The 20,966-nt window shown below is 45.6% G+C and overlaps 1 protein-coding gene across 3 annotated transcripts; it reads left to right on the top strand.

Moving 5' to 3' along the window:
• Positions 1–340: 340 nt before the first annotated feature.
• LOC122431228 (TIR domain containing adaptor protein) lies at positions 341–20,219 on the top strand. 3 transcript variants are annotated; one of them, XM_043452406.1, is made up of 5 exons: positions 341–445; positions 1,151–1,371; positions 1,596–1,916; positions 12,105–12,228; positions 12,434–12,458. In XM_043452406.1, the coding sequence occupies exons 1-4, from the start codon at positions 423–425 to the stop codon at positions 12,215–12,217; spliced, it is 678 nt and encodes a 225-aa protein (XP_043308341.1). In that variant the 5' UTR covers positions 341–422; the 3' UTR covers positions 12,218–12,228; positions 12,434–12,458. The 3 variants fall into 3 exon arrangements, with proteins under 3 accessions (XP_043308341.1, XP_043308339.1, XP_043308340.1); XM_043452404.1 differs by lacking the exons at positions 341–445; positions 1,151–1,371 and adding exons at positions 14,505–15,107; positions 16,875–20,219 and having other exon boundaries at positions 1,779–1,916; positions 12,434–12,592; XM_043452405.1 differs by lacking the exons at positions 341–445; positions 1,151–1,371; positions 1,596–1,916 and adding exons at positions 9,783–9,954; positions 14,505–15,107; positions 16,875–20,219 and having other exon boundaries at positions 12,434–12,592.
• The last annotated feature ends 747 nt before the right edge of the window (positions 20,220–20,966 follow it).

A 20,966-nucleotide genomic window follows, 5' to 3' on the forward strand; every position in this document is an offset into this window, starting at 1 on the left:
GCGGGGAAAAAAAAAAAGATGGAGGTGGCCCTCCCAGATCATCCACTGGGAGAGGGAGGGAGGAGAGGGCGGTCATGCTGCCAGGGGGGACAGTGGAACCCTTGAGTAGAGGGTGGGTGAGTGCCAGGACTTATCAGGTGAGCAGAAGAGGAACAGCCACCTGAATGCGGAATGAATGCAACAAACTCGCCGAAACACAGGAAGGAAGTTGCCAGGGGCAGGGGGCAGGGATGGGGCAGGCTGAACCCAGTATCTGTGTTAACCCTATGAGGCTGCCTCCTTCAGTGTCCAGTATCCACTCACCCTTCCTTCTGTACAGACACCCCCACCTACGGTCAGAGGGAAAAGGCCTTCATCTGGCTCCTCCTCCAGCAGCTACTTCCTCCAGGACTACAAATGCTGCACTTGTTAGGAAGGCAGGAATGAAACCTCTGTGGCTCAGATGGTAAAGAATCCACCTGCAATGCAGGAGACATAAGAGACAAGGGTTTGATCCCTAGGTTGGGAAGATCCACTGGAGGAAGTGGGATTTTCCTGGGAAATCCCACGGACAGAAGACTGCTGGGCTACAGTCTATTTCAGTTCAGTTCAGTCGCTCAGTCATGTCCGACTCCCTGCGACCCCATGGACTGTAGCACGCCAGGCCTCCCTGTCCATTGCCAACTCCTGGAGTTTACTCAAACTCATGTCCAATGAGTAGGTGATGCTATCTAACTATCTCATCCTCTGTCGTCCCCTTCTCCTCCTTCCTTCAAGCTTTCCCAGCATCAGGGTCTTTTCCAATGAATCAGTTCTTTGAATCAGGTGGCCAAAGTATTGGAGCTTCAGCTTCAGCATCAGTCCTTCCAATGAATATTCAGGACTGATTTCCTTTAGGATTGACTGCTTTGATCTCCTTGCAGTCCAAGGCACTCTCAAGAGTCTTCTCTCCCTTGGCCCTATTCAACCACCTCCACCCTCCAGCATTTGAGGTGCACAGCAGTAGGAGGGTTTCCCACACAGACGAGCCAAGGAACCCTGTTCAGGAAGATACTGACATTCCCTCCAGGGGGAAACAAGCTCAGAAAATGTCACTCCCTATATCCCCCGCGGCTGCTTCACACGACCATCAACATCCCAAAGCGATGTCCCTTCACTCTGTTTAACCCAGGACTCGCCACCGTTTGCCCATCTCACTTGGCCTGGCTTTAGTGCCTGCAGGGCAGCGCCTGACCAGTGCGCTTGGACTTGAACGTGAACTTCAGGGGAGCTGGCCAGGCCTGGCCGCCCCAGGGGCTTGCCTGCCTCTCCGCTGTTACCACCGAACCGACTGTGCCTGGACCTTGGAAAAGTCTGGCATCATTTCCCTCACTTGCCTGAAAAGAAAAAAAGGTATAAACGCTTCCCTGGCAGGGTGTTGGGGCTTCCCTGATGGCTCAGTTGGTAAAGAACACGCCTGCAATGCAGGAGACCCCGATTCCATTCCTGGGTCGGGAAGATCCGCTGGAGAAGGGATAGGCTACCCACCCCAGTATTCTTGGGCTTCCCTTGTGCTCAGCTGGTACGGTGTTGAGAGGACTCAAAAGTGAATCAAAGGTACTTTCCTTGTCTGACAGAGAACAGCCCCGAGGCTGCAAGTTCCGCTGCTGGTTTCGGGGAATCGGAAGGAAAGAGTTCGCCAAGCTTCCGCCGGCTCAGTGGCTGCGCGGATGCCCGCGAGCCTCCCCGCGGGCCCGAGGACGCGGCCGCGGAGGACGTGGCCCGGCTCCAGGCGCGGGAGCGGCGGGCGGAGGAGGGGCCGCGGGGCCTGGCGCCTCCGCGCTTCCGGGGCAGCGGGCGGCCGAAGGCACTTCCCCCGGACGGGCGGGCGGCCCCGCGCCGGAGTCCGCGCTCGGCACCGGTGGCATCGAGGCGGCGCCCGGCGCACCCGGGCGCAGGTGAGCGCTCGGGCCCCGCGGGCCGGGGTGGGCGGGGAGAGCAGGGGGCGGGGCCGGCAGGACCCCCGCGGGCAGTGGAAACCCCTCCAGGCCCGCGTCCGACCCAGGTGGCGGCCGATGCCCGGTCCCCGCTCCCGGACTTGCCCGTCCCCTCCCTGGGGCACCTCTGCCGGGTTCGCCGTCATTCCCTCTCCGCCCCTTCAGCTGGCCGCCCGTAGCACCCACAAGGCTGAAACGGGGTGAAAAGGCCCTCGGAGAGCGCTGTCACCTTCTCTGTCGCCAAGAAGCTCGTGCAGAGAGTCCTTGATCCTGGGCAGCCGGGCTCGCTCAGGTGGCTTCCGTTTTGAACCGTAGATTCTTTTCCCTCCAGTCTCCTCGCCTCTTTTCTCTGCTCGCAGCCTCTCTCTCCTCTGATGGCCTTTGTGACAGTGTCTCCACAAGAGCAGGGCTTTACTTAAGGGTAAAGGGTCTATGAGCGGGGATCCCTTCCACAGTCATTTCGTGAACCTAGGCCATGGGCTGGGCATCGCTTGGCAGTACTGAGCGAGACAGAGTCAGCCCCCTGTCCTCCTCCTGGAGACACTAGGAAACACACACACCCAGCCAAGTGCAGCTAAGAGAGGGGAGGATGGGGCACACACTCATTGAGCTGACCCAGGGGCAACGGAGAGTCAGAAATGACCCACCATCAGAGGAAGTCACGGCCTAGTTAATTTTAAAACCTTTTGTAAAAATTGAAGTACAACCTACATACAGAAAAGTGCCCAGATCTTAAGTGTACAGCGTACCCAGTGTCACTGCAGGATAAATAAAACATCACTCACACTCCAGATGCCCTTTTGGGGGAGGTGTCTTCCAGTCACTTTCACCCAAGGGTGACTGCTACCCTGGCTTTAACATCATAAATAATTTTATTTGGTTTTGAACTTTGGAAACTTGGGGTCATACTTCTGTACTTTTGTGTGTGGTGTTTTGTACTCAATATGTTGATTAACTCTTGTTGCATTTAGCGGTGGGGCTTCCTGGGTAGCTTAGCAGTGAAGAATCTGCCTGCAATGCAGGAAACGCGGGTTCGATCCCTGGGTCAGGAAGATCCCCTGGAGGAGGGCATGGCAACCCACTCTAGTATTCTTGGCTGGGAAATGCCATGGACAGAGGAGACTGGCAGGCTACAGTCCATGGGGTCGCAGAGTCAGATATGACTGAAGCGACTTAGTGCACATGCGTGCATTTATTGGTAGTTCATTTATTCTCATTGATGTGTAATTTTGCACTGTATGGATAGACACCAGTTTATTTCTACATTCTACTGGATACATAAATTGATGGATACGGACTGTTTCCAGCGTGGGGTTGTTATGAATAGTGCCGCTGAGGCCTTCTAATGGTTGTCTTTTGGTGAGCACATGTAAGCGCTTCTGCTGAGTATATTCCTAGAAGTGGAATATAGCGCCAAACAGGTTTTCAAAGTCCCTGAACCAATTTACACTCCTACAGGCGGTGTATGAGTCCCCGTTTCTTCACGTGCTTACCAGTACTTGATACTGTCGTCTTCTTCATTGTAGCCATCCTGCTGAGTGAGGGGAAAGTCAGTTGCACTGAGGTTTAATTTGCATTTTTCTGATGACTGACGAACTGTGCATCTTTTCATGTCTGCTGGGCACTTGGATATCCTTTTGTGAAGCGTCTGTTCAGTTCTTCTGCCTGTCTTTCCAACAGGTTGTTTCTTTTTTCCTTACCAGTTTGTAAGAGTTCCTAAATATTATGGATATGAGACATATTGGATATGTAATATTTTCTGTCTCAGGAGATTGCTTTTTCACTCTCCTGATGATGTCTTTTGAAGAACAGAAGTTCTTCAATTTAACGTTGTCCAATTTATCATTTTTTCCCTTATGGTTCTATTACTTAAGTTTTTTTCTTTTTTTTTTTTTAATCGTTACCTACTGGGGACATAGGGAGTGTGCAAAATGGGTGAAGGTGGTCAAAAGGTATAAACTTCCAGTTATAAAATAAAGAAGTTCTGGGGATGTAGTGAACAGCATGGTGACTATAGTTAATAATACTATATTGTATATTTGAAAGTTGCTAAGGGAATAGTACTTAAAAGTTTTGAGGACAAGAAAAAAAAATTGTAAGTATATAGTAAAAGATGCTAACTAGACATGTTGTGATGATCATTTCTAAATATATACATAAATTGAATCATTATGTTGTTCACCTAAACTAGTACAATGTTAGATGTCAATTATATCTCAATTTTTAAAAATCGGGAAAATAATCACAGTCAGGAAGATAATCGCCTATATTTTCTTCTAAAAGCTTTGTTGGGATTCTCATGTATATCTACTATCCATTTGAAATTACTTTTTTAGTATGTTCGGGTATGTGGGTCAAGATTCATTTGGTCCTACAATGCGGTCTAAATCGACCCAGACCACCTTTCCCACTGCACTGAAGTGTCAGCTTTGTTATAAACCAGGAGACTGTATAGATGTGGGTCTGTTTCTGAACACCCTATTCTTCCATTAGTCTGTCCTTGTACGTGAATATCATTGTGCCTTAATTCAGTTCAGTCACTCAGTCGTGTCCGACTCTTTGCGACCCCATGAATTGCAGCACGCCAGGCCTCCCTGTCCATCACCAACTCCTCCTCAAACTCATGCCTATTGAGTCAGTGATGCCATCCAGACATCTTATCCTCTGTCATCCCCTTCTCCTCCTGCCCCCAATCCCTCCCAGCATCAGGGTCTTTTCCAATAAGTCAACTCTTCGCATGAGGTGGCCAAACTACTGGCCAGTCAGCTTCAGCATCAGTCCTTCCAAGGAACACCCAGGACTGATCTCCTTTAGGATGGACTGGTTGATCTCCTTGCAGTCAAAGGGACTCTCAAGAGTCTTCTCCAGCACCACAGTTCAAAAGCATCAATTTCTCGGTGCTCAGCTTTCTTCACAGTCCAACTCTCACATCCATACATGACCACTGGAAAAACCATAGCCTTAATTACTGTTGTTTTATACTGTCTTTATTATGCTGGTAGTGGAAGTCCTCTCGAAGTTTATCTTTAAAAATTTTAGGTTTTTTTTTAAAATATCTGACCTCCCCACCCCCAAGCCTTTTTCAAAAATATATAAAAAGCAATCATTTTGAAAGCTCAAAAGGAAACTAATGTATAAAGGCATAATTTATAAAATGTATCCATCGTTAAATTCATTGCTACCACAATCTATATTACATTCAATGCCTGTATATTTACATGAGACCTACGGAAAAGCACATAAAAAGTAAGTTCACACCATTTTAGTTTAAAATGACCTTTAGTACATACAGGATATAGTTTTAAAACAAAGGGAGTTTTTTAAAACATAGGAACTGTTTTCCAAAGACCAGTTTGCTACATTTGACAAAATATAGCAACACATTAAAATACTTCCCATTCATGTTTAGTCAGTAAGCTATATTCCTATGTGACTGAAATACAGCTAAGATTTTAGATTTTAACAACCAAAGTCACCATGCTTTTGATTTATAATTCAGGGAGTTCCCTGGTACATGGACTAGTGGTTAGGATTCATCGCTGTCACTGCTATGGCCCAGATTCCATCCCTGGTCTGGGAACTGAGATCTCACAGGCTGTACAGTCAAAATATAAAAAAATAAAATAGTGGGTGCTTCTACACACACACGCACACACACACACACATGAAAATTTTGACTTGCTATTTATTTATTTTTGGCTATGCTGGGTCTTCATTGCTGTGCAGGCCTTCTCTAGTTGTGACAAGCAAGGGCTCCTCTCTAGTTGCAGTGCATGGGCTTCTCATTGCCGTAGCTTCTCCCCTTATGGAGTATGGGCTCTAGGTGCTTCGGCTTCAGTAGTTGTGGCATGTGGGCTTGGTAGTTGTAGCTCTGGGGCTCTAGGGCACAGGCTCAGTAGTTGTGGCGAATAGGCTTAGTTGCTCCTTGGCTTGTGGTATCTTCCCAGACCAGGGGTTGAACCCGTGTCTCCTGCATTGGCAGGCAGATTCTTTACCACTGAGCCACCAGGGAAGCCCTTGACATGTTTGGTGGTGGTTTAGTCGCTAAGTTGTGTCCAACTCTTGTGACCCCCACAGACTGTAGCCCACCAGGCTCCTCTGTCCATGGGATTTTCTAGGCAAGAATACTGGAGTGGGTTGCCATTTCCTTCTCCAGGGCATCTTCCCAACCCAAGAATCGAACCCCGGTCTCCTGCACTGCAGGCAGATTCTTTACCGACTGAGCTATGTTTAAAAGTCTTCAAAATTTACAAAATGTAGTGCTGAGAGCATTTTTACTTTGTTATATATTCAGCAAGAAGATTTAGCTTAATATAAATTATAAGACTTCAGTTAATTACCCAGAGTTCTATGACTATTTTCTGCCTGCTAGAGTCCCATCTTAAATTTGACTTTATAGCAAAATCAGTGGTTTGAAATTTATTTCACAAAATCAATCCCAAGAGTTGCTGGGCACTTTTCAATTATTCCACTGCTTATATACATCGAGACAAGTGGTTCCTTGTGTCAGAATTACCTGTAGAGCTCTTAAGAAATACAGATTTTCGGGCCCCACTTTATTGAATAAGAATTTCCAGAGGTAGCTATTTTTTAATTAATCAATTATTTCTTATTTTTGGCTGCGCTGGGTCTTCATTTGTGCATGCAGGCTTTCTCTAGTTGCGGCGTGTGGGGACTACTCTCCAATTGCGGTGTGTGGGCTTCTCTTTTCTGTGGCTTCTCTTGTTGCCAAACACCAGCTTTAGGGTGCACAGCCTTCAGTGTTGGGGCATATGGACTCAGCTGCCCCGAAGCATGTGAGATCTTCCTGGAGAGGAAATTGAACCCATGTCCCCCCTGCATTGGCAGGCAGATTCTTAATCACTGGACCGCCGGAGAAGTCCAGTAGCTATATATTTTTTTAAGTTTTCTCCGTGATAATGATATGCACCTTCATTTGGGAACCATTGGTGCAGCCCACTAGACCAGTCTTTAGGTGCATCAGAATCCTGGAGTATTTGTTTGTTGTTGTTGTTAGTATTTTTCGGTGTGTGTGTTTTGTTTTTTGGCTTTTTTGTGTGTGATTTTGTTTTTTTTGCTTGGTTGGTTTTGTTTGTTTTGCTGCAATATGCGGCTTGCGGGATCTTAGTTCTCCAACCAGGAATTGAAACCAAGGTCCAAGCCTTGAGAGCACCGAGTCCCAACCACTGGACCGCCAGGAATTCCTTTTTGAAAACCGGCTTCCCAAGTCTTCCTCCCAGAGAGGTGATTCAGTGGATTTGGGGTGGGGCATAGGAACTGGCATTTTTAAACTCTTCATTGTCATTGGGCCCTGTGTTCACTTCCTGTGATGCATGATGAATTACTACAAATTTAGCAGCTAAACCAACACCTGTTTGTTACCTCAGAGTTTCTGTGGGTCAAGGGCCGGGGAAAGGCTTGGCTGAGTCTTCTGCTGGGGTCTTACCCGGCCGCGGTCCAGGTGTTAGCTAGGGCTGTGGTGCCATCAGAGACGCAAATGGGAAAAGAATCACTAATAAGTCCCCTCAGGTTATTTGTTGGCAGAATTCATCTCCTTGAAGTTGTAGGACTGAGGTCAGTTTCTTGCTGGCCGTTAGCAGGACACCACTCTGGGCTTCTCACGGCTGCCCGAGGTTCCTTGACACCTGACTCTCTCATGACATAGGAAATTCTTCCAAGTTAGCAAAGGAGTCTCTTTCCAGTTTGCTAAGATGGACTTTTACACCCACTCCCATGCATACACATACATCTGTTTTAATACACAATACCCATATATTGTGTATTATCTATTCATCAATAGGTATTCATTATACCTATTGATACATACATATAGTGTGTATATTTGCTATATAAGATGTATATATAAATATTTAGATATTTATATTATATTGTATGTGAATAATATTTATATAAATACACAAATAATATATGTTTATATTATGTATAATTTATATAAATTTATAAATATTTATATATACATGTATAGCAAATATACATACTGTATGTATGTATCAATAGGTATAAACATATATACACACATGATTATGTTACTGTGTATATGATATGTATATGTGTATATACATTTATAAACATGTGCACACACACAAACACACCATACAAATAGTAACATAGTATGTGAGTGACATACCACACCTTCACCATACCCTGTTGTAAGAAGTTACATGTCCTGTCCATGCTTACAGTTGTGAACATTGGGGCCACTGTAGTGTCCATAACAGTATTGTGCCTATCAAGGTATTAACAGTTAATTTCAGCACTTTAAAAAAAACACTTATTTTGACTGCACCAGGTCTTAAGTTGCAGCATGCGGGATCTTTAGCTGTAGCATTCAACAAACTTTTATGTGGGATCTAGTTCCCTGACCATGGATCAAACCTGGGCCCTTTTCATTGGCAGCAGGAAGTCTTAGCCACTGGACCACCAAGAAAGTCCCATAATTTCAGTACTTTAAGGGACATTGTCCTGTAAGTTCTAATGAATCCTGTCCTGACAAGTGTTTCAGCAAGTGTTTGAGCCTTTGAAACCAATGTTCTTAATTTTGAAGTCAAAGATCAAATGAAGTGTAGATGATACTATATCCATCAAAGAAGTGAAAAACTCCCTCAAACAGTTTAGACCTGTAAGCAGACCAGTTTTTAGCACTTAGAGTCAATGCTTTCTCTATTCAGTAGCCTCATATACAATCAAAGATTGTGTATTACTTTCCCATTGCTTCTGTAACAAAGTACCACAAATTTAGTGGATTCATACTGAACACATTTATTATCTTATAGATGCTATGCATCCCTTCTGGAGTTTCTAGGGAGGATTCCAGGTCTTTGCCTTTTCTGACTTCTGGAGGGTGCCGCATTCCTACTGATAGCCCCATGTTGGCAGAGTTCATCTCCTTGAAGAGGAGCCCCACATTACCCCGACCTCTGCTTCTGCTGTCCCATCTCCTCTCACTCTGACCCTTCTAACTCTCCTAAGACCTTTGTGATTACATTGGCCCACCTAGATAATCCAAGCTAATCTTCCTATCTCCAGACCCTTAATCACATCTGCAAAATCTGCTTCTTCCAAGTAAGGTAGCTTATTTTCACCCAGGATTAGGATGTGGACATCTTTGGGGGACCACTGTGCTGTCTTCCACAGATAATATTTCCTGTTTAACAGAAATGGAATTTGAATTAGGTTAGATACATAACCATATATCTTCATAGGTTTCAGTACATTCCCTATACAATAGATACTGGAGACCAGTTAGATATTGAATAATACTTAATACACTTTGGGTTTTATTCAGTGAAGCTTTATAGTATTTACCTCACATACTAAGTTCCTTCTTTTTTTTTTTTTTTTAAGTTCCTTCTTATAATATTGAAAAAGTATTCTAAAAACACTGACAGTAACATGCCACTGGTTTTTTTGTTTTTGGTTTTGTTTTGAAGAAGCTCTTTTCTAATTTTCTATCAAGTTTTTGTAATTATCTACAAAGTAGGTATTTAGGTCTACATCCTTCTACTTGATGAACTGTTTAAAGGAACAGGGAAAGTGACTACAGAACAAATCACAGAATAGACAAAGCGAGTGATGAGAACTTCCAGTTGGAGATTTGCGTTCATTAGCTTCTTGTCTGCCTGACAAGTATGTCTCCTACATCTAATACACGACTATTACTAAAGCTTGTCAAGATTCAAGCCTATCTGCGTGTGATCGCTTCACAACCTCAGCTGCACAAGAACTGAAAAGAAACAAGGAAAATGCAGTAGGGTTTTAGATTCTAGGAAACAGTGTACACAGTTAATGGAACTGATCTTCATTCTTGCTCAATTTTCCTTTGTCAAAGATGCTATTTCCTGTGTTTGAACTTTTCCGTAACGTCAGTCACTAGGGCTTATACCAGTCCACTTCCAGTGGCTATTGGGCATTTGGATTTCTTCTTAAACAAACAATGAAAAAACACAGCTACCAAAAATCAGCCTGTAGTGTCAAAAGGGTAAGTCATTTGATACACTGAGAAACTGAACCTTAAATCTACATTGGTTAAGTAGACTAAAGTTTTATGTTAATTTTGAACTTTTAAGCTGTCATAAAAATATCAAATCAGTCTCCAGTTTGTGTGTCAAAGCCAAATAATGAATTTTCAAATTAAAACACAATTGAAAAAACGTTTAAGATAAAAAGTAAGTAGCATTGTGTCTACTACTGCGGGGGCCGGGGGTGGGGGGGTGGGCAGCGAGGGGAAGGACATCTTGAATGGTTGAAATGAAGATGTCAAGAGATAGCAACTGCTAGACTTCCTTGGTGGTCCAGTGGTTAAGACTCCGTGCTCCCAATGTAGGGGGCCTGGGTTCGATCCCTGGTCGGGGAACAAGACCTGGCACAGCCAAATTAAAGCAAAAAAAAAAAAAACAACTCCTCCCAAATCTAACAGTGGTTACTAGGCACTGCCTCAGCCTCTCCACTTAGGGGGTCTGAAATATTAGGTAGGAAAAGAAACACACATCTTTGCTAATGTTCCCATTTTCGTGTCCCTTTGACTGGCTTAGCAGCTGTCTGCTTTGCTCTTTCAAACATGCCTCTTCCCAAGCCCATCCCAACTCCTTCTGCCCCCGAACACCTGCCCCACCCTCTGCTGCTGTAGTTCAACTTCTCCTTTTTTTGAACTTTTATATGTTTTCATGAATCATCAGTACCTCTTGTCTTCTCTCCATTGGCTTGGCAGAAGGGTGATCAGCATTTAGCTGAATGAAGCATGTTTGTCCAACACTGAAAGACTTTCTTCAGCTTTCGAAAACTCTTTATCTCAGTGTGTTTATTCAGACGTGTCCTTTCTCTCTGGCTTCCGGGGGCGGTGGGCGGGGAGGGGACGGGCAGGGTTGTCTTGACCTCTGCAGATCCATCACATAGTGACAGAGCAGCCCTTGCTCTAGTGCCAAGTTCTCTGCCCACCCTTCACCTCCAGAAGCCACTAGATCTCAGCGACTCTGTCTCAGATCAGGGTGGGCTCTGCTCCACACAGTATGCTCCCAGAAACCTCAGCAAAACGAGTCTCCGCCGTCAGGGACATTAGGTCATTGTGGTGCGAAGGGAACACAGTGAGTTGCCATCTGCGGTAGTCTTGGTCCTCTGCATTTCCATATAAATGTTGATGCCTTTTGACAATCCCTTCCCTCCACCTCCAAAAAGCAAACCAAAAACCTTCTGGAATTTGGAAGAACATTGAATATATCCCTCCAGTGTCTGGCTTGTTTTAATTTTTAAAATATTTATTTGCTGCATTGGGTCTTAGTTGCATCATACAGGGTCTTTCACTGTGGCGTGTGGACTCTCTAATTGCGGCTCTTGGGCTTATTAAGTCTGTGGCATGTGGAATCTAAGTTCTTCCTCCAGGGATTGAACCCAGGTCCCCGGCATTGCAAGGTGGATTCTTAACCACTGGACCACCAGGGAAGTCCCTGGATTATTTTATTTTTTCATATGTATTTATTATTTTCTCTATTTGTGAAGAGCAGGTGCTGAGGCTTCTCACATCGGAGGCTTCTCTTGTTGTGGAGCACTGGCAGGCTCTAGAGTGTGCAGCTTTAGTGGTTGCAATTTGCGGGTTCTAGAACACAAGCTCAACAGCTGTGGCAAATGGGCTTAATTACCCCAGGCATATGGAATCTTCCTGGACCAGGGATCGAACCCGTGTCTCCTGCATTGGCAGGCAGATTCTTTACCACTGAGCTACCAGGGTAATTTTTTTCTGAGCATTCTATGCCATGCACTTTACGTAAATAATCTTGTGTGGTCTTCACAATAATGCTGAGCAGGTTGTAGTATTATTCCCATTTCACAGATGGAAAAACTAAAGTTTTGCAAGAGTAAGCAGTTTACCAGAGGCCACAGTTCATAAGAGATCTAGGAACTCTGCCTGCATAGTCTGTAAACTTAACCATTTTGTGCAGCTGAGGGAGAGAGGGAGGGAGAAAGAGTTGGATGGCTGGGGGGTGGATGGAAGGAGTTATTTGGGGAAAGGCAGGCTTGGAGGAAAAGTCCACCAAGGTTTCTTACATGTGCTGGCTCTCAAACTGCAAAATATCTGTTTACCTTGATACATAATTATTTGTTCAAATAGCAACGGACCTTCTTCTCTGATTTCAGCATTTACACAGGAAGTTCCTACAACGAGGTGCTTGCCAGTCGCCCTTCCCCAGATCCCGAATGCACCCCTGGCCAGGTGGCGCAGAGGACAGTCACTCTGCTGGTCATGCTGAGCTCATACTCTGTAAGTTTCATCATTACACAGATTGGGGTTTTGCTAGAAACAAGCCTTAATCCCAGTGGTGGCTGATCCTAATCCCATAAGGGACCCATTTAGAGACTGAGCCTCTGTCAGGCACCCAGAGAAGAATAACTCCCAGAGCCCATGCCCTGGGACTGGGAGTAAGTTAGATCCAGCTTTTGTGACCCTCTCTCTCTGTCTTTTGTAGGATGGCTGTTCCATGAGGTCAAGACTGGGGCCCCTCCCTTCTCCCACTTTACCAATGCCTGGTCTCATGGGGTTAGTTTGGAGCCCACCACGATGGCATCATCAACCTCCTCCCCGGCTCCTGGCTCCAGGTCCAAGAAGCCTCTGGGCAAGATGGCTGGTGAGTGGACACAGTCTCCTAATTCCAGGAGGCTGCCTGGCCCCCAAACACAGGCCCTGGAGAGATTCAAAGGAGGCTGATGGTGTGGGGGGAGTGGTCCTGTCTTGACCTCAGTGCCCAGGGCTCTGTGGGGAGTGAGGCGGTGTGCCTCTGGGAGCCTTCAATCATTTTGGCTCACTGGTCTCCCAGGTGTGCTCAGCTAATCTTCCCAGCCTGGAAACCACCGTGCTGAGTACTTGACTTGATGTCTCTTGTCCTCTAAATCGCTCAGAACCATTCAGAGGAAGGAGACAAGCAGAGCAGAGAGAGAGGACACCTCCGGAACACCAAACTTTCTATCCTGATCAAAAGCTAGAGAAGCTGAGTTGAAATCATTTGGAGTACTCAACAATATGCCAGATAAGGCATTATTTCCTCTAACCTTCAACAACAGCTGAAATGAACCCATTTTCCAGATAAGGAAGTGGAAACATAGACTGTCTTGTTTAAGGTCATCCAGAAAGCAAGCAGTCCACAATCAAATCTGTGCGGCCCTCCAAAGTGTGGTTTGGAATCAATCAAGTGCTAAGGTCTTCAGGAGCTCTGGACAGTGACCTCCTTCCACATTCCCATTTTACCCATTTGGCAGGAAGCTAGGATTTCTCAGGGCTTCCCAAGTGGTGCTCGTGGTAAAGAACCTGCCTGCCAATGCAGGAGACATAAGAGATGTGGGTTCAATCCCTGGGTTGGGAAGATTCCCCTGGAGGAGGATATGGCCACCTACTCCAGTATTCTTGTCTGGAGAATCCCATGGAAAGAGGAGCTAGTGGGCTACAGTCCACAGGGTCGTGGAGTCGGACATGATTGAGGAGACTTAGCATTCACGTACGTAGCACGTAGGATTTCTCATCGCCAAACAGGTGCCAATCCCTGCCTCTCTTTTGCTCCCCGTGATCTAAATCCACCTCCCCTCAGTGCTAAAAATGGGTTTGGGGACTAACTGACATTTACCAGCTTAACATAATTCTGCGTACAGGCTCACAGATGGTTGATTAGTCATCTTTTGGGAAGTTCTGGTTAGGCTGGGGGTATCAGAAACAAAAGGGCGTGGAGCAGGCGAATCTGTCTTTCCTAATCATGCTGGTAAACAGCTAGAGTTGTTGTTGTTTTTTCTCATATTGTTGCTATACAAAAGATTTTTTTTTAAATTTTTGAGGTATAATTGACATACGCTATTCCATTAGTTTCAGATGTACAACATAATGATCCAGCATTTGTATATATTGTGAGATAATCATCGCACTAAGTCTAGTTAACATCCATCACCTTACAGTTCCTTCTTGTGATGAGAACTTCTATGATCTACTCTTAGTAACTTTCGAATATGCAATACAGTAGGACAAGCTGGTATCACATCTCTGCTGACTTATAAAACTGCCAGGCTTCTTTATTTATTTTGGCTGCTCAAGGTCTTTGTTGCTGTGCGTGGGCTTTCTCTAGTTGCAGTGCACGGGCTCCTCATTGTGGTGACTTCCCTTGTTGAGGAGCTTGGGCTCTAGGGCATGTGGGCACCAGTAATTTCTGCTCATGGGCTCTAGAGTGAGGGCTGGAGCTTAGTTCCCCGGAGGCATGTGGAATCTTCCTGGACCAGGGATGAAACCCATGTCCCCTGCATTGGCAGGTGGATTCTCAACCATTGGGCCACCCGGGAAGTGCAAACAACCAGCTTTTACGTATTCCCCAAACCTTTAAAGATAAGGGGAAGTTTGGGGCAAGTCCCAAGAGATGGACACAGTACACAGAATAGCTGGTGTGAGAAGGTGGGCAGGGGAGACGGACTGGGGTCCATCCCGAGGTGACTCTTCTCTGGTGGGGTCGGGAGGAAGCCCCTGCTGAGAACTCCAGGCCTAAGCAATGCCTCTCCCCCCTGCAGGCTGGTTCAGGCAGGCCCTGTCGAGGAAGCCCACGAAGAAGCCCGTCTCCCCAGAAAGCGCCCCCAGCGCCGTTTCACAGCCGAGCTCACCGCACAGCCCCCCATCCCTGGGCCGCAGCTCAGAGGTGTCTCCCGTCCCTACACCGTCGCGCGGGGGCGCCGATGGCGGCGGCGGCGGCGGCGGCGGCGGCAGCGGCCGCTGGAGCAAGGACTACGATGTGTGCGTGTGCCACAGCGAGGAGGACCTGGCGGCCGCCCAGGAGCTGGTTTCCTACCTGGAGGGCGGCGCCGCCAGCCTGCGCTGCTTCTTGCAGCTCCGCGACGCCACCCCCGGCGGCGCCATCGTGTCCGAGCTCTGCCACGCGCTGAGCAGCAGCCACTGCCGCGTGCTGCTGATTACCCCGGGCTTCCTCCGGGACCCGTGGTGCAGGTACCAGATGCTGCAGGCGCTGAGCGAGGCCCCCGGGGCCGAGGGGCGCACCATCCCGCTGATGTCCGGCCTCAGCCGAGCCGCCTATCCCGCCGAGCTCCGATACATGTACTTCGTGGACGGCCGCGGTCCCGAACGCGGCTTCCGCCAAGTCAAGGAGGCTGTCATGCGGTGTAAGCTTTGGGGAAGGGCTTGCTCTCTCTACCTGGGCTTTTAGGAGACACCCAGTGTGGCCTAGTATGGGCTTCACTCTATTTTATCTTTTTAGGAAAATATTTGTCTGCCCAGCATCTTTTAGCTGGCGGGGATCTTCCTTGAAGCATTAAGGCTCTTTCAGTTGCCACCTGAGAACTCTTAGTTGCAGGGAGGCAGGATCTAGTTCTCTGACCAGCGATGTTCCCAGTTCCCCCTCCACCCCGCACTGGGAGCACTGAGTCTTAACCACTGGATCACCAGGAAGGTTCCTAGGCTTCACTTGATTGCACTTGGCAAATGCTGCGTTTTGGTTGTTTTATTTTTATTTTTTTACAAACAGAAGGTTTGTGGCAACCTTTCCTGGTCAGGTGATAATTAGCTTTTTTTTTTTTTTTCTTTTTTGGCACTATGTATTTTTAAATTAGGGCTTCCCTGGTGGCTCAGTTGGTAAAGAATCTGCCTGCAATGCAGGAGACCCGGATTTAATCCCTGGGTGGGGAAGATCCCCTGGAGAAGGAAATGGCAACCCACTGCAGTCTTCTTGTCTGGAGAATTCCATGGACAGAGGAGCCTGGTGGACTATAGTCCACGGGGTCACAAAGAGTCGGATATGACTGAGCAGTTGTTCCTATTCCTATTTTTTAATTAAGGCATGTACATTTTTTTAATCAACTTTTTATTGAAGTATATTTGATTTACAATGTTATGTTAATTTCTGCTCTATAGCAAAGTGATTCAGTTATACATATATTTTTAATCTTTTCCATTATGGTTAATCATAGAATATTGAATATAGTTCTCTGTGAAGGGATGTACATTGTTTTAAAAACATCATGCTTTTGAACACTTAATAGACTACAGGAAAGTATAAACATAACTTTTACATGCACTAGGAAGCCAAAGAATTTGTGACTCACTTGACTGCAATATTCACTTTATTATGGTGGTCTGTAACTGAACCTGCCGTGTTTCTGAGGTCTGCGTGTAGTTCAGAATGCAGGCTCTGGAAAATACCATGTTACCTGGGTAAGTTACTTAACTGCTCTGTGCCTGGGTTTTCTCATTGGTTGAATGAGAATTATATTATATACCTAAATAAGTATGTACACTAAGTAGGTATTCAGGACATTGCCTGCCACATGTAAAGTACTCGTAACAGGCAAGGCCTAGCACATGTCAAGTCCTCAATAAATATTAGCCATTATCATCATTATTGGGACTTCCCAGGGGGCTCAGTGGGTAAAGAATTAGCCTGTAATGCAGGAGACACCAGTTGGATCCCTAGGTCAGAAAGATCCTCTGGAGGAGAAAATGGCAACCCATTCCAGTATTATTGCCTGGGAAATCCCATGGACAGAGGAGTCTGGTGGGCTACCATCCATGAGGTTGCAAAGAGTTGGACACGACTGAGCGACTGAACATACACACACATATACACATCATCATTACTAGTATTAATAGTATTAGATTTCTCTCATTGAGGTCAGGTTGGCAATGTCCACCAAGAGCTAAGAACATGCCAGGAGGGACCCTGGTTTAGTATTGGTTTAGTAAAGCCAACAGGTGCAAAATAATAGGGAAGAAGTGCCCATGATAAGCATATCCAGGGAGGGGCAATATATAACAGTGGGTTTGGAAGGTAAAATAGATTAAAAGGCAGCGGAGGCGGGGAGCTGTTGGGGGGAAACAGAGATGCTGGGATCTGAGGATGGTGACAAGCCCTGTGCCTCTTGGATCTCTTTCAGACCTGCAGACCCTTGGCTGATGCTCGATCCATCACCACTGCGCCCAGACAGTTGGAGAAAAGTGGGAAATGGGGTTAGAGGGCCCAGGCCCTGGGATTCCAGCAGACACAGAGTTGTAAGGAGTGAGTTTGCAGGACACTGTATGTGACCCAGGGATCAGACTGTCTGTGGCCTCCATATCCTTGGGCTCTCAGGAAGGACCCAGGGAAGTTGGGGAGCCCCTCCAGGAAGGCCTGGCGAGGCTGGGGACTCCCCCAGGAAGGCCTGGGGAGACTGGGGACTTCCCCAAGAAGGCCTGGGGAAACTGGGGATCCCCCAGGAAGGCCTGGAAGAGCCAGAAAGCGGAGGTGGGAGGAAGTGCTGATACCAAGATATGGCCCACGTGATGCCGCCTGCGTGACTGGACATGAAGCCTGGCAGGTCATATCTATGTCTCCATTCCCTGGAATCAGGCACTGGTGTTGAGGTGCATTCCTCTTGAAGAGGTGGCTCCCCTGAGTAAGGAGCTGGAATCCTGGACCACTTGCCTCAGCTGCATGGTTTTCCCAGGTGCCGGGGAAGCCCTGAGCAGGCGTCAGGACAAAGCAACAGGTATGCTGTCTTTCACACTCACACTCCTGCCGGGGTCTCCCTGTGATGTTGTTCACATCTACAAGGTATGTGGAAGATGCCCTCAGCACTGTTGTTTGTTTCCACTGCACGCCTGTCATTCAAGACCCACACCTAGAGACCATTCAGAAGAGATAGGAGAGAGCGGGGAGCAGGTGGGGCAAAGAGAAGGGAAACTCAGACCTTTTAGCTGGGATCAAAAGCCCTCTCACCGATCACTGACATGTGGGGGCTTCATCAGGGGTCTGGCCAGAACTCAGGCTTTCTCATGCAGAGAGCCCCTCACCTCTGCACTCAGAGGAATCAGTGTATTTCCTCTGGAGGATGGTATGTTTTCAATAAAACTTGTTGTTGAGCTGAAATGAACTTATTATTTCCCTGATGTATACTTTGTGTCTCTTCATCCACTCCCCCGCCCCCGCCACATCTCCTTTTACTGAAAAAAATACACACATATATATTTTTCTAAAAACTGAGAGATAATTGACATATATTAGTTTCAAGTGTACATGATGTGCTATCTGCATATATGAAAAAACCTTTAATTACAAATTATCTTATTACATATGAAAGGACTAAAGAATAATGTAGTACACTCACCTACTCTACACCCAGCTTATTTTTTTTTATACAATACATTGTAATTTTTACTTTATATTTTTTTCCAGTTTAGGATTTTTATTTTTTTTTTCCATTTATTTTTATTAGTTGGAGGCTAATTACTTTACAATATTGTAGTGGTTTTTGTCATACATTGAATCAGCCATGGATTTACATTACACCCAGCTTAGAAGCAAACCCTCACAAGCCCCATGTTGCTCCCTATCTGTCCTTAATTATATTCTCCTTCCTTCTCCCACTAGAAGTAACCACTATCCTAAATTTTGAATGTTATCACTCTTAGCTTTTCTCTAGAAATTTATTACATATGTATGCATCCCTGACAGCATACTTTTACATGGTTTTGTATTGTAAATAAGTGGTGTTATGTTTACAGATTATGCAAATTCCTTCCTTGGGCCATATGTTTGTAAGATGTATCCACGATGATGTATGGAGCTCCAGTACATTCACTTTCATTCCATTATGTAAATATATCACTGTTTAGCTGCACATTCTTTTACAAATGGACACTAGGTTTCCAGTTTTTTGGTTTTTTTTTTTTTTTTTTTTTTTTTTTTTTTTTTTGCTATTGAAAACAATAAGCCTGTGAGCATTTTTATTCTTGTATATGTTTTCCAGGGCAAGATCTTCTAGGATTTAACCTAGATGGGGAATAGTCAAGAGTATCCAGTGGTTTTGGCAGAAGATATGAAATTTTCCTCCAAGTTGATTCTGCCAATTTCTATTCCTACCCTGTGTGTAGAAGAGTTGCCACTTTTTCATCTTCTTGCTAACAATTAGAATTATCAGATTTTTTTATTTGTATTTTTTGTTGCACTGCACAGCTGTTGGGATCTTACTTCCCTGACCAGGGATTGAACCCAGGCCCTGGCAGTGAAAGCGCTGAGTCCTAAACACTGGACTGCTAGGGAATTACTTAGAATGTTCAGTTTTTTAGGGCTTCTCCAGTAGCTCAGAAGGTAAAGCATACGCCTGTAATGCAGGAGACCAGGGTTCAATCCCTGGGTTGGAAAGATCCCCCTGGAGAAGGCAATAGCAACCCACTCCAGTATTCTTGCCTGAAGAATTCCATGGACAGAGGAGCCTGGTGGGCTACAGTCCACGGAGTCACAAAGAGTCAGACACAACTGAGTGACTCACACATACACACACGTCAGTTTTTTAAGTGTGTGTTAATTTGGTGGGTGAATACTGGTATCCTATTGTCATAATATTCTTTCTTCTCTTTTGCCTTTATTATAAAAAATATACACTAAAAGGAAGGAGGCAGTTTGACAAATCCCTGTATACCTATATCACCCAGTTTCAACAATTACCAACTCAGAGATAAGCTTTTATCAACAATAACCCGACCCATAAGTCCCCTCCAGATCCTTTGAAGCAAAACCCAGGTGTTATTTTATTTCTAAATATTTAAGTATGTCTCTCTAAATTATTAGAAGTTTAAGAAAAAATATGACCACAATATAACAGTATCTTTTAAAGAAAGTTTTTATTTTTTAATGTAAACACTTTTATCTATTTGTAGTTTGTGCTCTTTGTGTCTTCTTTGGGAAATCTTGTGTACTCTTGTATTTTCTTATGGAAGTATTTTACATTTGGTTCTTTAATCCAACTGGATGTGCTGTTTGGGTTTGTTTTTTTGCTCTCGATTTGTAAGTCAGAGATCCATTTCCCCCCCATTTGAATTGCCGTTCTTTGCTGCCTAGTCCATCCTCCCCCACTGACTATGCTGTCACCGGTGTCATGTTTTGTCATATGTCATACGCCTAGGTTCTCCAGGCTTCTTCCTTCATCTGTTCACGTACCTGTCAGTGGCACCCTGGCTTACTGACTGTGATTGTTAGCAAACCTTGGTAATTTACAGTCCGCTCTTCCCACTTCTTTTATTCCTCAGAATCACTTCAAGCCTTCCCGTTCCTTTATTCTTTCATATAAATTGTTTATTCACTGTGTCAGATTCCAGGAATGGGCCAATTAGTATTTTTATTGGACTTACATTGAGTTGAGAGATTAATTTGGAAAGAATGGATGTTTTAATACTTTACAAAAATGTTATGACTCCATTTCTTTGTCTTTAAATGTATTTCAATAAACTTTACAAATCTTTTCCATATTGGTCAGTCACATTTTTTATGAGATTTATTCCTTAGCATGTCATATTTCTGTTGCTAGTGTAAAAGTTATTTTTATTTATTTTCTGCTGCGAAAAGCTTTACTTTTTCCATTTGGTTCAAAGCTTGAGAGAGGGCTCCACGCAGAAGCCCTGGTGTTAGCAGGGCTCCAAATAGGCCCCTGGGCTCTAGAGGCTCCTAGTCTTGCTTGAGGGTGAGCCTTTTGAAGAGATATTAGTCCAGTCGTGCCTGGGGACCAGCCAGCCTGCAAAGGTTGGTCAGATGGTCCCCTGTCTTTTTGATGAGTTTCACCTCCTTAACTAGGAAGTGGTTCTCCAGGAAGTCACAGATGTGGGGACTTGTGACAGAACCCAGACCATGCAGATCCAAAATGGCCTGCTCTAGGTTCTTCTCCAGGAGAAGGGCGGCTTCAATAGTGTCCTGGGTTTTACCCACCTCGTCTTGAGACAGCTTCTGCACCTCCAGGAAGAGGGCGCGGCCACTGCGCTGGCTTGGCATTTTCAAGAAATGCTCGAGGGTCCTCGCGCTTCTCCTTGGCCAATTTGCGAAAGAAATGGCCCACACCCTCCAGAGCCACAATGCTGCGGTCCAAATAGAAGCCCAGAGAGAGGAAGGTGTACAAGGCCTGCAGTGTAAGTGACTGACAGCGACCACTACCTCGGTGGAATAATTCTGACCAATCTGGGAGCTCATGGTTGATCGGTAATAAGGAATTAAGCTCCAA

This window comes from Cervus canadensis, chromosome 29, assembly GCF_019320065.1.
Source record: "Cervus canadensis isolate Bull #8, Minnesota chromosome 29, ASM1932006v1, whole genome shotgun sequence".
Lineage (NCBI taxonomy): Eukaryota > Metazoa > Chordata > Mammalia > Artiodactyla > Cervidae > Cervus > Cervus canadensis.